The sequence below is a fragment of the Schistocerca americana genome, chromosome 6 (assembly GCF_021461395.2).
Source record: "Schistocerca americana isolate TAMUIC-IGC-003095 chromosome 6, iqSchAmer2.1, whole genome shotgun sequence".
In the NCBI taxonomy this organism is placed as follows: domain Eukaryota; kingdom Metazoa; phylum Arthropoda; class Insecta; order Orthoptera; family Acrididae; genus Schistocerca; species Schistocerca americana.
The window spans coordinates 487,854,031-487,868,626 of NC_060124.1; the positions used below are offsets into that span (position 1 = coordinate 487,854,031).

General features: G+C 44.5%; 1 protein-coding gene across 1 annotated transcript in view; it reads left to right on the forward strand.

The window, feature by feature from the left end:
• LOC124620240 (MAP/microtubule affinity-regulating kinase 3-like) overlaps positions 1-14,596 on the forward strand; it is a 256,035-nt gene that overhangs the window by 216,105 nt on the left and 25,334 nt on the right. Inside the window, exon 5 of the mRNA XM_047146908.1 lies at positions 8,585-8,734. Coding sequence (XP_047002864.1) covers positions 8,585-8,734 — 150 coding nt within the window. The remainder of the gene's footprint in view (positions 1-8,584; positions 8,735-14,596) is intronic.

A 14,596-nucleotide genomic window follows, 5' to 3' on the forward strand; every position in this document is an offset into this window, starting at 1 on the left:
ATAACCGTTATTCGCGAATTTCACCGTGTGTACCGTGTCTCCACATGCGAATCATTAAGATTTACTTCATAAAAAAGTATTTATATTTTCATCTGTAAGGCGATGTAAATGTGAGCGGTAGAGAAGGCGTCATCGAGAACTTTTGCTTCCACCAGACAATCTCTCAGTTTTTAAGTGGCCAAATGTGACAAACGTTTTTGTCTTCCATAAACTGGGTCTATGGCAGACAACTTATTACACTTTGAGTCACTCTAATACGAGGGCTTTAGTCTATGTTTTAACGTAAATCTCGTCTGTGTTTCTTTCAAGTAAACTCCTCCCTTTGCGTAAAGTTTACCATCTCCGAAACTTGACCCTATGGAACGTCTCTTTTTCCAGTCGTCCCAGGGCAACGAGACCATTTGGGATTCGTGCCAAGCATTTGCTTGAGTCCCTTGGTGTGGAGCGTGTGGCACCCCAACTCCAGGGTTTTACCCGCCTGCCTCCATGGTTGCTCCAGAGGCCCAGCGTCCTTTTAGACTTGTCAGAATACCGGAGGAGCTGCACTCCTGCGTTTGTTTTTACCTCCTTATTTTACGATATTTTAAACCAGCATCCCGACCATGTACCAGTATTTACGGATGGCTCTAAACAGGGGGACTCTGTTGGTTGTGTGCCCGCATCTCGTGGTCGTGCGGTAGCGTTCTCGCTTCGCACGCCAGGGTTCCCGGGTTCGATTCCCGGCGGGGTCAGGGATTTTCTCTGCCTCGTGATGGCTGGGTGTTGTGTGCTGTCCTTCGGTTAGTTAGGTTTAAGTAGTTCTAAGTTCTAGGGGACTGATGACCATAGATGTCAAGTCCCATAGTGCTCAGAGCCATTTGAACCATTTTCTGTTGGTTGTGCTGCTCTTTTCCCTGATCGAGTCGTCAAGTTACGGCTTCCTGCGGCGTTTACCATCTTTGATACCGAATTGTTTGCGACCTTGCGGGCATTGGAGCAGATGAGATGTGTTCCCAGTCTTTAGTTTCTCATCTGTTCTGACTCCCTGAGTGCCCTTCAGACCGTGCAACACTTGTACCCAGCGGATACGGTCGTCCAGAACATCCATGATGCCCTACTCCCCCTACAACGGCAGGGGAAGGAGGTTTCTTTCTGCTGGGTGCCGGGACACGTGGGTATTAGGGGAAACGAACTGGTGGATATGGCTGCCAAAGATGCATGTTCTCTCCCTCACGTTGTTGAATGTGCCGGCCCCCTATATGCTGTTACCTCCCTATTGCGTTTTCGTGTTTTGCGTCAATGGGAAGAGGAGTGGCTGGCAGTCGGTGAAAATAAGCTGCGTCTGGTCAAGGCCACCTCGCGGCCATGGCGTACGTCCTACCAGTCATGCAGGCGGGATGAGGTTCTCCTCACTCGCCTCCGCTTCGGGCACAGTCCCTTAACGCATGGTTTTTTACTCCGGCGGGAGGACCTCCCCCCCCCCCCCCCCCCCCCCCCTCAATCTGCAGTGCTTGTGGCGTCCAGATTACTGTCCGCCACATATTACTTGACTGTCCTTTATTCTCTGACCAGAGGGCGGTGGTTTCCCTGCCACCGGATTTGCCCTCTATTTTGCAAGACGACGCAACGACTGTGTTTAAGGTCTTACGGTTTTGTGTCCTGTCCAACTTGTTGCCTCAGATTTTAGGGAGTGGAATTTAATGTGCTGCTGGGTGACTGGCTCACCCAGGTTTTACGTAAGAGGTCCGCCAGTCACGATTACCTACTTGTTTCACTTCGATTTCTGTTCTCTTTTCCTTGTGTTTCCTTTCCTTTTTTAGTGCGTTTCTTCTCCTCTTGTTTTGCCTCTGTATGTGAGGATTTGTAACTGCGTCAGGTCTGTGTCTTTTAGCCGTTCTCCTTGTTCGCTGTCCGTCTTCGTCCCTTCACTGCATGTGTTCCTGTTTCTATGCGTTTGGGCGCTGATGACCACGCTGTTTAGCGCCCGAAAAACTAAAACCACACACACACACACACAATAGTAGTCAGATTGTGCTGTTAATGGGTCATGTTCAGTGTCCTTTCCCCAGAAAGGAATTCCATAGCTAAGAATTGAGTGTGCATATAATTAGTATGTAACTAAATATCATTGGCTGGTACATGTTGATGACAGGACGTTAAGGGCACAACTTGCTGACGACATTCTCTTTGCACGTATCTCACATCACTTCAACTGAGAATCTCAATGACTATAATATTACTGTCATCATCAAACACAAATTTTTACCCATGATTAACACTAATGGAAAAATCATTGTTATATTTAGGAACAGTAGTGGGACCTAATATGCTACCCTGGGGAACTCATGTTTTAAGATATTTTGGTTCTGATAAGTGTTTTAGTGTGGGTTTAGACTTACTTGATGTAGATGCTATCTCTACCCTTTGTGCTCTATGCGTTAGGTTTGATAGGAACCAGTCATTATCCATGCATTTCATTCCTAATGCTTATAATGCATATAGTAGAATCTTTTGGTCAATAGTAACAAAAGCCTTAGAAAGACCTAAAATATGCCTGTGACACATTTATCTCTGTCACAGCATCAAGTACTACTTTTTTTAATCCCACTACGGATGATTCTGTACTTCACCACTTCGGAAATAAAATTGCAATTCACACAAAATGTTGGCTGGCTGGAGTGGCCGTGCGGTACTAGGCGCTACAGTCTGGAGCCGAGCGACCGCTACGGTCGCAGGTTGGAATCCTGCCTCGGGAATGGATGTGTGTGATGTCCTTAGGTTAGTTAGGTTTAATTAGTTCTAAGTTCTAGGCGACTGATGACTTCAGAAGTTAAGTCGCATAGTGCTCAGAGCCATTTGAACATACAATGTTGCGTTTATTCAAGTAATACAGTAATCTGTACTTCATATATGATTCGATTATGCTTGAAATGGCTGCAACTGTTTTGGGCTGGTAGTTTTCAGAGTCTTCTGCATTATCGCTGTTTAGCAGAAGTACAGCTCTTTTTTTTTTAGTCATCAGTCTTCTGACTGGTTTGATGCAGCCCGCCACGAATTCCTTTCCTGTGCTAAACTCTTCATCTCAGAGTAGGACTTGCAACCTACGTCTTCAATTATTTGCTGGATGTATTCCAGTCTCTGTCTTCCGCTACAGTTTTTGCCCTCTACAGCTACCTCTGGTACCATGGAAGTCATTCCCTCATGTCTTAACAGATGTCCTATCATCCTATCCCTTCCCCTTATCAGTGTTTTCCACCTATTCCTTTCCTCTCCGATTCTGCACAGAACCTCCTCATTCCTTACCTTACCAGTCCACTTGCGTCTTTAAAATATTTTAGAAATGTCCCTATGTGAATGATTCATTTATTATCTTTCCTATGGGCGCTTGTATGCTCTGTGTGTATTGCTTTGGTACGGAAATTGATAACTCATTTAACCTACTGAGTTTTATTTTTTACATTTTTTACAGTTTTGCTGACATGCTCTGTGGTCAGTAGTAACATCATTGTACTTATTGCATAAATATTTACGTATGATATTTTTTTTCTGGGAATTTTTTGTTGTAATTTCTCTGCTATACTTGAAAATTCTCATTCATATAGTTTGCAAGGTGGTGTGGATCATTTATTACTTTGTCTGCCCTCCATTATGCTATTATGTCTTTTTTATCTCTCCCTGTTTCCTTTTACTGATTTACCACAATGTTTTGCTTTTATTCCCTGCATCCTATAGTATTTTGTCATTAAGTGATTTTTCTTGGAGCGATCAGCACCTTCCTATAAATATTTTCTACCTATGATAGAAATTTAAAAACTCTTGTTCTTTATGACTTTTTTTTGCATGTAACTGACGTACTTATGAATTTAGGACGACTTATTAACATCAGATGTTACCCATTTGTTTTTTTGAGACCTTGACACTAATGTGGGTACTTCTGGAAATAACTTTTCAAAGTTAATTTAAATAATGTTGAAAATTTAGAGAATTTTGCAAGTACATTGATGTCTCTCTACATTTCATCCCAACTTTTGTTTGCTGATTATCTTGAAAAATTTTGTGTTTTGATTTCTGATAAATATCTTTCTTAGGCTTTTTCCCATACCTGATTCCACTGTTATTTTTTTGGCAGAAATGGCCTGGTAACCTAAGAGCTTTTACATATACATCTTAATTATCCCATGAAATGATAATGAAATCAAGGCCATAAGCTGTCGACAAGCGTTGATATACATCAACGGGGACAGCTGAAATTGTGTGCCCCGACTGGGACTCGAACCCGGGACCTCCTGGTTACATGGCAGACGCTCTATCCATCTGAGCCACCGAGGGCACAGAGGATAGTGCGACTGCAGGAATTTATCCAATGTACGCTCCACGTTTCATCGACATTCCCAACTTAATGCCCACACACTACATTCGTAGTCCCCCTGCTCATTACACTCATTACTCGCGGCAGACAATTTTACCGAGTCCCGTAAGAGTTCGGGCAATGCGTGTGCATCCAGCACAGAAGAAGAAGGTCAATGGCCGGTTAGCCTTAACCGTATATGAAGATGGTATCCATTCTTTCGGACATTTCCGAAAGAACAGATACCATCTTCATATAACTATCCCACACATTTGTAGCAACAAGGTCGACTAATGATGCAGTGACTGTAATAACACTTGTTGCACTAGTGACCAACAGGGACAGTCCATAACTCTGGCCGGCCGGCGTGGCCGAGTGGTTCTAGGCGCTACAGTCTGGAACCGCGCGATCGCTACGGTTGCAGGTTCGAATCCTGCCTCGGGCATGGATGTATGTGATGTCCTTAGGTTAGTTCGGTTTAAGTAGTTCTCAGTTATAGGGGACTGATGACCTCAGAAGTTAAGTCCCATAGTGCTCAGAGCCATTTGAACCATTTGAACCATAACTCTGAAGGATATTTGTAAGGCTCCTGTTAGTTTCATTTGTGATATTTCTGTTTATGTTCATGTATCTACATGGAATTACGTTAACTTTTGTACTTGAGAGTTTATTTAGGACTTCTGTTAATTTACGGAAAAAAAGGTGCACATTGTCACTGAGTGGTCGATGCAGACACAAAATGATTTGTTTCTTTGTGAGGTCAAGCCCCGTGAATTGAATGGCTGGTATTTCAAAGAATTTGTCTTCACTAAGGTCACATCTTCATTTAAACTGTGTTCCTCTTCTGATAAAAACGCATGGTCCTCCAGTTTTGAAGTAGTCCTACAGTAAGAGTCTGTCTTATCGTACAACGATAATACTATATGTTGGATTTCTGCGCATCTACACCGTTTGTCACTGACACAAATTACGTGCAGTTCAGACGTTCAAACTCTACTTCAAACTACCGTTGTTTATTTTTTATTGATTGAATGTTTTGAAGAAGAATTGTTAAGTCTTTGAAACGTCTCATGTTACTTTTTCTGATAGTTGTTGTTCTATATCCTATGTGACATGTAGTATATGCATCATTTGGTTCTATTTTATGAGTGATTATTTCAGAATTTTTTAGACTGCTTGAGATGCTCTTTAGGCAGTGGATGCTTTTGTTAGGATTTTGCTGCACAAACAGCTCTGTTCCTGTCAGGGAAAAAGGTCTAGACTGAAGTTATTACGTTTGGCCAAAAAGAATTAACATAACGTTAAAAACAGCATTTTTTGCCAAGGAATAAAACTGTATAATAAATTGCCCACGGAGACTAAAAAGATTACCAAAAAGAACTTACTTAAAAAGGAAGTAAAATATAATAGTTAGGCAACACATTCTGTACTGTGATGGATTACTTAGGTAAGACACTGTAAGAGTATGGTAAAAAAATGGAAAACAAATAAGAAATAATAACGATACTAAAACATATACCATTTCACAAACCGCTTTCACTTTAAGTCTTTTCCTCCATTTTTCCTTTTCTCAAATTTGTGCAATGCATGATACTAAGCGCGTGTAGTGTTACATTATGAAACAATTGTGTATAGTGTCTGCAGTGACTGGGAGTGAGAAAGGAATGAACAGTGTAGCGCTAGTCTTTTACATGTTAAATAAGGCATTTGTAAAACATTATTGTACACCATGGATAAACCGAATGAGGAAACACTGTTTTCAACAGACTGGCCTTGCTTTAGGGAGAGTGGGGGTTCCAGTCTTCATACCGTTATCCTGATTTAGATTTTCCTTGGTTTCCCTAAATTAATTCAGGCAAATACCGGGGTAGTTCCTACTGTAATGTATAAGGCCTGTTCCATCGTTGTCAGACTAGACTTGTAAGTATGTAAAAGCCTGTATCCAGGGTGAATACGTGATGATGTTAATAACTTCGAGGTATGATGGAAAAGAGGAAATGCATCAATTTGAGATAAGGGACTCTGGTGCAGAAATCACTGAGACGAAAATTATAAGCGAAATTCGTTCTGGTGACCTCTGACAGTGGATAAGTGTACCGGTACTGTTATTCCTATGGTTGAAGGTAAGCAGCTTTCAGAATTGGTAACATGGACCAAAACAAGGAAAAAATCTATAGTAAACATGAGCTCTGAAATCCATACCTTAAAAGATATGAGCACTCGTCCAGTAGAAGAGTTGTGTTTCACTGTAGCGAAGATAAACACGAGCTCATAGCTCTTAGGTATGGATTATAGAGTCCATGTTTATTAGACATTTTACTTGTTTTGACCCATATTACCACCTTTAAAAGTTGCCTACCTTACAACCTCAGCAGCAACAGTGCCCGTACATGTATTCGACTGTAAGAGGTTGTTGTTGTAGTCTTCGGTTCAAAGACTGGCTTAATGCAGCTCTCCATGCTACTCTATCATGCACAAGCCTCTTCGTCTTCGAATAACTACTGCAATCTACATACTTGTAAATCTGCTTACTGTATTCGTCTCTTGGTCTCCCTCTACGATTTGCATCTCCCCCCCCCCTCCCCCCCCCCCTCCACATACACACACACTTTCCTACAATACTAAATCGGTGTTTCCTTGCTGTCCCAGAATGTGTGCTATCAACCAGTCCCTTCTTTAGTCAAGGAGCGTCACAAATTTCTTGACTTCCCAGTTCCATTCAGTATTTCCTCATTAGTTTCCTGATCCTCCCATCTAATCTTCAGCATTATTCTGTAGCACCATTGACGACTACTTCCTTCTGAGGAGTCCCCGCCCGGAGATCCGAATGGGGGCCTAGTTTACCTCCGGAATGTTTTACCCACGAGGATGCTTCAGCCGATTCAAATGACTCTGAGCACTAGGGGACTTAGCATCTGAGGTCATCAGTCCCCTAGAGCTTAGAACTACTTAAACCTAACTAACCTAAGGAAATAACACACATCCATGCCCGAGGCAGGATTCGAACCTGCGACCGAAGCGGTCGCGCGGTTCCAGATTGAAGCGCCTAGGACCGCTCGGCCACACAGGCCGGCCCAAGAGGATGCCATCATCATTTAACCGTACAGTAGAGCTACATGCCCTCGTGAAAAGTTACGAACCTAGTTTCCCCTTACTTTCAGCCGTTCGAAGTACCAGCACAGCAAGCCCGTTTTGGTTGATGTTCCAAGGCCAGATCAGTCAACCATCCGGACTGTTACTTCTGCAACTACTGAACAGGTTGTTGCCCTTTTCAGATAGCCCGCCGTGGTGGCCGAGCGGTTCTAGGCGCTTCAGTCCGGAACCGCGCGACTGCTACGGTCGCAGGTTCGAATCCTACCTGGGGCATGGATGTGTGTGTTGTCCTTAGGTTAGTTAGGTTTAAGTAGTTCTAAGTTCTAGGGGACTGATGACCTCAGATGTTAAGTCCTTTAGTGCTCAGAACCATTTGAACCCTCTTCAGATACCACACGTTTGTCAGGTCTCTCAAAAGATACACTCCGTAGCGGTTGCATCTACGGTGCGGCTATCGGTATCACTGAGGCACGCAAACCACCAAATCGGCGGCTTGGTCGATGGTTCATGAGCTCAGACCAATTTTCGCTTATTCGTTTGTTGCCGGTCTAAAACCCCTAACCTGAAACTGATACATTTGCCCTCCTCCATCATCCATTTATTTATTTAATCGTATGGCTAGGGCACCCCGTCGGGAAGACCGTTCGGCGGGTGCCGGTCTTTCAACTTGACGCCACTTCGGCGACCTGCAGTCGATGAGGGTGATAGGATTAAGATGAGGACAACACAACACGCAGTCCCTGCGCGGAGAAAATTCCCCGATCCAGCAGGGAATCGAACCTGGGCCCATAGGATTGACAATCCGCCACGCTCACTATTCAGCTACCGGGGGCGGTCTACATCATTCATGAAAGTTTGTGATATCGTCACTGAATCACCTTGAATGTGAATTACATTATTTTTGCTGTTCTCATATTTTAATAGCAATAAATGACCAGTGATCTATCGTTGAATATCACTTCTAACACCGGTACTACGATTACTACTATGCACACAGCATGACTTACATGTCCTGCTATACGAAACGATATTCCATTTTTGGAAGGGAGCCAAACTAAAACTTACTGAGTGCGTTGTCTCACAAACTGCGCCACCTCGCTTGGATTTAGTGCGCCTTGTGGACGCTAGTGCAAGATGTCGTCATGAGAACTCTGGTACCTGCAGGATCTACATCGTGATGGAGTTCGCGCCGAACGGCAGTCTGCTGGACGTGATCCAGAAGGACGGACACATCGACGAGGTGCGCAGCCGCCACTGGTTCGGGCAGCTGGTTGACGTCGTCTCCTACATCCACAGCAAGCGCGTTGTCCACAGGTAGGTCCGCCGCTCCGCCACGGCTTTACAGGGCGCACGGCAGTGCCGATGCGATCATCATGCTACTCCGGCCAATATGGAAACTAACGTTTGTTCAGTAAAAGTGGTTTATTTTTGAGCTTCTTGGTATGCTGAATCCCAGTATGTTACGAGTAAACCGTGTCACTCAACATCTTTAACAGCTGACACTCAACATTTAAAGGGCTGTATTTTTAGCAATTAATTGTACGACGGTCACTCCAAAAGAAATGCACACTATTTTTTAAGTCCATCTTTTATTCTACATGTTTGAAAGTTTTACAGTCTGTAGATGCATCCTTTAGGAACAATATTTTCATTTCTCCACATAATTTCCATCCCTCTCAACTGCCTTACGCCTTCTTCGAACCAGAGCCTGTATACCCGCAAGGTAAAATTCTGGACCAACCTGTTGGAGCCACTGTTCGGCAGGGTGCACAAGGGAGTCATCATCTTCAAACCTTGTTCCACGAAGAGAGCAGCGAATTGACGCCTGGTACAGGGAATGGCAATTAAATCTCAATGTAGACAAGTGTAATGTGCTGCCAATACATAGAAAGAAAGATCCTTTATCATTTAGCTACAATATAGTAGGTCACCAACTGGAAACAGTTAACTCCATAAATTATCTGGGAGTACGCATTAGGAGTGATTTGAAATGGAATGATCATATAAAGTTGAGCGTCACTAAAGCAGATGCCTGACTGAGATTCATTGGAAGAATCCTAAGGAAATGCATTCCGAAAACAAAAGGAAGTAGGTTACAGTACACTTGTTTGCCCATTGCTTGAATACTGCTCAGCAGTGTGGGATCCGTACCTGATAGGGTTGATAGAAGAGATAGAGAAGATGCAACGGAGAGCAGCGCGCTTCGTTACAGGATCATTTAGTAATCGCGAAAGCGTTACGGAGCTGATTGCAGGAGAGACGCTCAGTAGCTCGGTACGGGCTTTTGTTGAAGTTTCGAGAACATACTTTCACCGAGGAGTCAAGCAGTATATTGCTCCCTCCTACGTATATCCCGCGGAGAGACCATGAGGATAATATCAGAGAGATTAGAGCCCACACAGAGGCATACCGACAATCCTTCTTTCCACGAACAATACGAGACTGGAATAGAAGGGAGAACCGATAGAGGTACTCAAGGTACCCTCCGCCACACACCGTCAGATGGTTTGCGGAAAATGGATGTAGAGTCTTTCAGTTTACCAAAGAGATGATATTCGCATGGAGCCAGGTCAGGAGTGTAAGGCGGGTGTTTCAGTGTTGTCCATCCGAGTTTTGTGATCGCTTCCACGGTTTTTTGACTGACAATGTGGCCGCGCATTGTCGTGCAACAGCAAAACATCCTGCTTTTGCCGATGTGGTCGAACACGACTCAGTCGAGCTTGAAGTTGCTTTAGTGTCGCCACATATGCATCAGAATTTTTGGTGGTTCCACTTGGCATAATGTCCACAAGCAAGAGTCCTTCGGAATCGAAAAACACTGTAGCCATAACTTTTACAGCAGAAGGTGTGGTTTTGAATGTTTTTTTCTTGGGTGAATTTGCATTATGCCACTCCATTGATTGCCTCTTCGTCTCTGGTGAAAAATGATGGAGCCATGTTTCATCACCTGTCACAATTCATCCAAGAAATTCATCTCCACCATTCTCGTACTGTTCCAAACGTTCGCTGCATACCGTTTTTCTAGTTTCTTTGTGAGGCACTGTCAACATCCTGGGAACCCACCTGGCACAAACCTTTTTTAACGTCAACACTTTCAGTATTCTGCAAACACTTCCTTCCCCTATCCCAACGTAGCGTGACAATTCCTTCACTGTGATGCGTCTGTCAGCAGTCACCAATTCGTTAACTCTCTATGTATTGTCTGGAGTGTGTGCTGTACGAGGCCTGCCACTGCGAGGACAATCCTCAATATTGCCGTGCCCGCTTTCATCACGTAACCTGCTCGCCCACCGACTAACTGTGCTGCGGCCGACAGCGGCATCTCCATACACCTTTTGCAACCTCTTGTGGAATGTCTCCCACTGTCTCGTTTTCACAGCACAGGAAGTCTATGACAACACGTTGCTTCTGACGAACGTCAAGTGTAGCAGCCATCTTGAAGACATGTTGTGACGGCTCCACTCACGGGAACAGGTTGAACTAAGTTTGAAAACAAGCGGGAAGGATGCATCTACACACTGTAGAACTTTCACACATGCAGAATGAAAACTGTATTTTTACAAAAATAGTGTGCATTTCTTTTGGAGTGTCTCTCGTATATATAACGGGCGGTTAAATGAAAACCCAATACCTGCCACAACCGGACCATGGAGTGATTCCGTTCAGAAGTAATCACGATACGTGTTAAGACATTTATACCACAGCGAGACGAGACGAGCGATACCTATAACGTAGAACGCGGTTGGCTCTGCGAAATCCACAACGGCACCGTTTATTGCACTTCCTCGTCCGGCTGAAACCGACGTCCAAAGATGTCTCTCTCCATGTCGGCAAAGATGTGAAAATCACTCGTTGAAGAACTTGGCTTGTACTGACGAAGTTGCAGTGTTCCCCAGCCAAGTCGCTGAAGCGTAGCCTTCGTTCGATTCGCAGTGTGGGAACGGGCCTTATCGTGCTGTCCATCCGACAGCATTCCTGGGCGTTTTGACGTAAGGCGCGTAACAGTTTCTGCAAAGTGTCTTCATAGTGCTGCTCATTGATTGTGGTTCCACGCTCGAGGAACTCGACGAGCAGAGGGCACCTGCAGTCGAAGAATGAGGTCATCACGACTTTACCGATACTTCTGTAAACAGCTGTGGCCTTCCGTGACGGAGGAGATGTAGATTATTTCCACTGGCGGCTTTACCGTTTGTCCTTGGGCTGTCGGACTGAATCATCGTGTTGCACTATAACGCTCGTCCCCACACTACCAACCTGTCGAAGGCTATGCTTCAGCGATTTGGTTGGGGAACACTGGAACGCCCTTCCGTGGGGCCCGGCTCTTACACCGTGTGATTTTCACATCCTTGGCGACCTGAAGAAAGACAGGAGTGGATTTCAGTTTCAGTCTGACGAGAAGATGTAAGAGTGGGTTGCGGTTGTGTATCTGTTAGCGGCTGACCCCGTTCTACGGAGCAGGAACTGATCGTTTCATCTCCCAGTGAGATAAATGTCTTAATGCTCGCGGTGGTTTCTTTGGATTGGAATTATTCGATGGTTCTGTTGTGGCGGATGTTCGGTTTTCATTTGACTGCCCCTCACATTTCAAAAACTATATTAATTAATAATAATAATAATACTTTCGTATGTCGATGGAAGCGTTGCATTGGTTAGTACACAATAACAAACCTGGCAGTGGTGTGGCCTGGAATTCTAACGCAAATGGTGTGTGGGGCGTAGTACAGCCCGTCTACTTTATTACATATTTTGAATATTTTAACGCTGAAATTAGCTGTTTAATCAAATATGACTTATTGCTATTGATTATTATTATTGCATATTATTAATAGACAGTGACAGTAATGAAGCTGAATGTTATTTATTAGTTATTAATCAGATACCACTCACAACTATTGAGTCATACGCTTCTAATTTCTCATCCAGAGTAACATATTCACTTACAGAGAGAAGTGTCTTACAGTTGCTAACAAAGACGTAAGAACGTCTCTAATCGGAGCCCATGTTTCTACTTCATTCGTGGCAGCTCACGTATGTTAGTCATCAAAAGTAAAACGGCTCAAGAGTAATCTGAGTCTTGGGGGGGGGGGGGGGGGAAGGGGGGTCATAGTAGCCCAAAAGTCCTTACTCCACTTCCATGAAATGGCCAAAGATATTCCAAATTCAACCAACTGGCCTCGCTTGTGGGTTGCTGCAGAATACAGGAGCCCACTGCCATCATTTCGTGCTTCGTTATAAATTTTAGTATGTTTTCGTGTCAATACATCTCTCTCTCACTCCCTATCCGCTAATTTGTAAGCAATTTCATCAATGATATCAGAAAACATAAAAAGATTGCAACACTTTAATGGTGAAGCACTATGTATGGCACCAACAGCGACTCTTGGAAGAGGGGTAATCATGTACCACCTTGATCTAACATTATGTCGTGAAAATTATTTTCTCCATTTAGTCATTCCATATTTTCCATGTAATAACTATCAATGACCTCACTTTCATCGTTTTCATCTTCTTCCTGCCCTGAAGATGTGTCTTGATCGTTGTCACTAACTGTATCCTCTTCATCTCCATCATCGGAAGCAACTGACCTCTCATCAAGTACGTGATCAATCAATACTAGGACTTTGTCCCCTTCTGGTTCATAACAATCCATATATAACAATATTTACTATTAATTGTACGATAAGAGCCGGCCGTTGCGGCCGAGCAGTTCTAGGCACTTCAGTCTGGAACCGCGCGACCGCTACGGTCGCAGGTTCGAATCCTGCCTCGGGCATGGATGTGTGTGATGTCCTTAGGTTGGTTAGGTTTAAGTAGTTCTAAGTTCTAGGGGACTGATGACCTCAGATGTTAAGTTCCATAGTGCTCAGAGCCATTTTTTTGTACGATCAGACATCATATCTTATGCAAAATTGACAGAAACATGCATGAAACAGCTTACTTGCTTTTTTCTTCTTGTGGGACGAGAATGGTGTGTAGGGGCTTTACAGGACAGATGCTCGTTTCAAGAGCATCTCACTAAGTTTTGTTCTCAACTGAAGTTACAAAAACACACTCTGCTGACATCTCGTAGCAAATACCTGGACTATAAAGCAGTGTGATGTGTCATCTAGCAATTAACTATAGAAATTCGTCGTAAGGGGTGTACCACACCCCTACACACTACTGCCGGGTTAACAGCGTGTTAGTCAACCTTCGCAACGTAACACGGCAGCGATCCTCCGCGGCATGAATTCTACGTGTCTTGGTAGATTTTCGCAGGTATGCAGCATCAGATGACGTTGCTTATGTCAATCAATCACTTACCGTAAATTACTGACAGTTGGGTTTTTAAGGGGCGGTTGCTACAAAAATGATAATTTTCTGCTTAACCCAAGATGCGACCTGTTCGTTGTTTAACAAAGAGACAGCTGAGGGTATAACCGGGGTCCACAAAGAGGGAAATTATGTGGTTAATCGTACGGAAAATGTGTTACAGAAACCACCGTTAAGTGTCACTGGACACGACTGTTGTATTGTACTGTATGGAACTGGGGACCTAGAATCGACGGAGAGGCTTCGTCCCCGCCGTAGCTCGCAGTGGTACACAACCCCACAACAGGCTACAGCAGTCCACTCACCCCACCGCCGCCCCACACCGAACCCAGGGTTATTGTGCGGCGGTTCGGCCCCCAGTGGACCCCCCCCCCCCCCCCACCGCCCGGGAACGTCTCACACTCTCACAATAGACGGGTGTAACCCCAATGTTTCCGTGGTAGAGGAGTAATTATGGTGTTCGCGTACCTGGAGAAAGTGTTTGCGCAGCAATCGCTGACATAGTGTAACTGACGAGGAATAAGGGGAACCAGCCCGCATTCGCCGAAGCAGATGGAAAACTATCTTAAAAACCATCCACAGACTGGCCGGCACACCAGACCTTGACACTAATTCGCCGGGCGAATTCGTGCCGGGGACCGGCATCAGCAGTGCGTTGGACTGCACGGCTAACCGAGCGGGCAGACACCACTATTAGTCGTGCAACCTGTATTTGGCCACCACAGAGGAGAGCCGACGGCCGGGCTATACTGCGACGGGTGTCAGGGATTCCCCCTCGAGGACGGCTTCAGATAAAAAAGAATTGAATTGTATTGTCAGTTTTTCATATTCTGTTTTACAAGATCTGGTGTGCGGAAACTATTC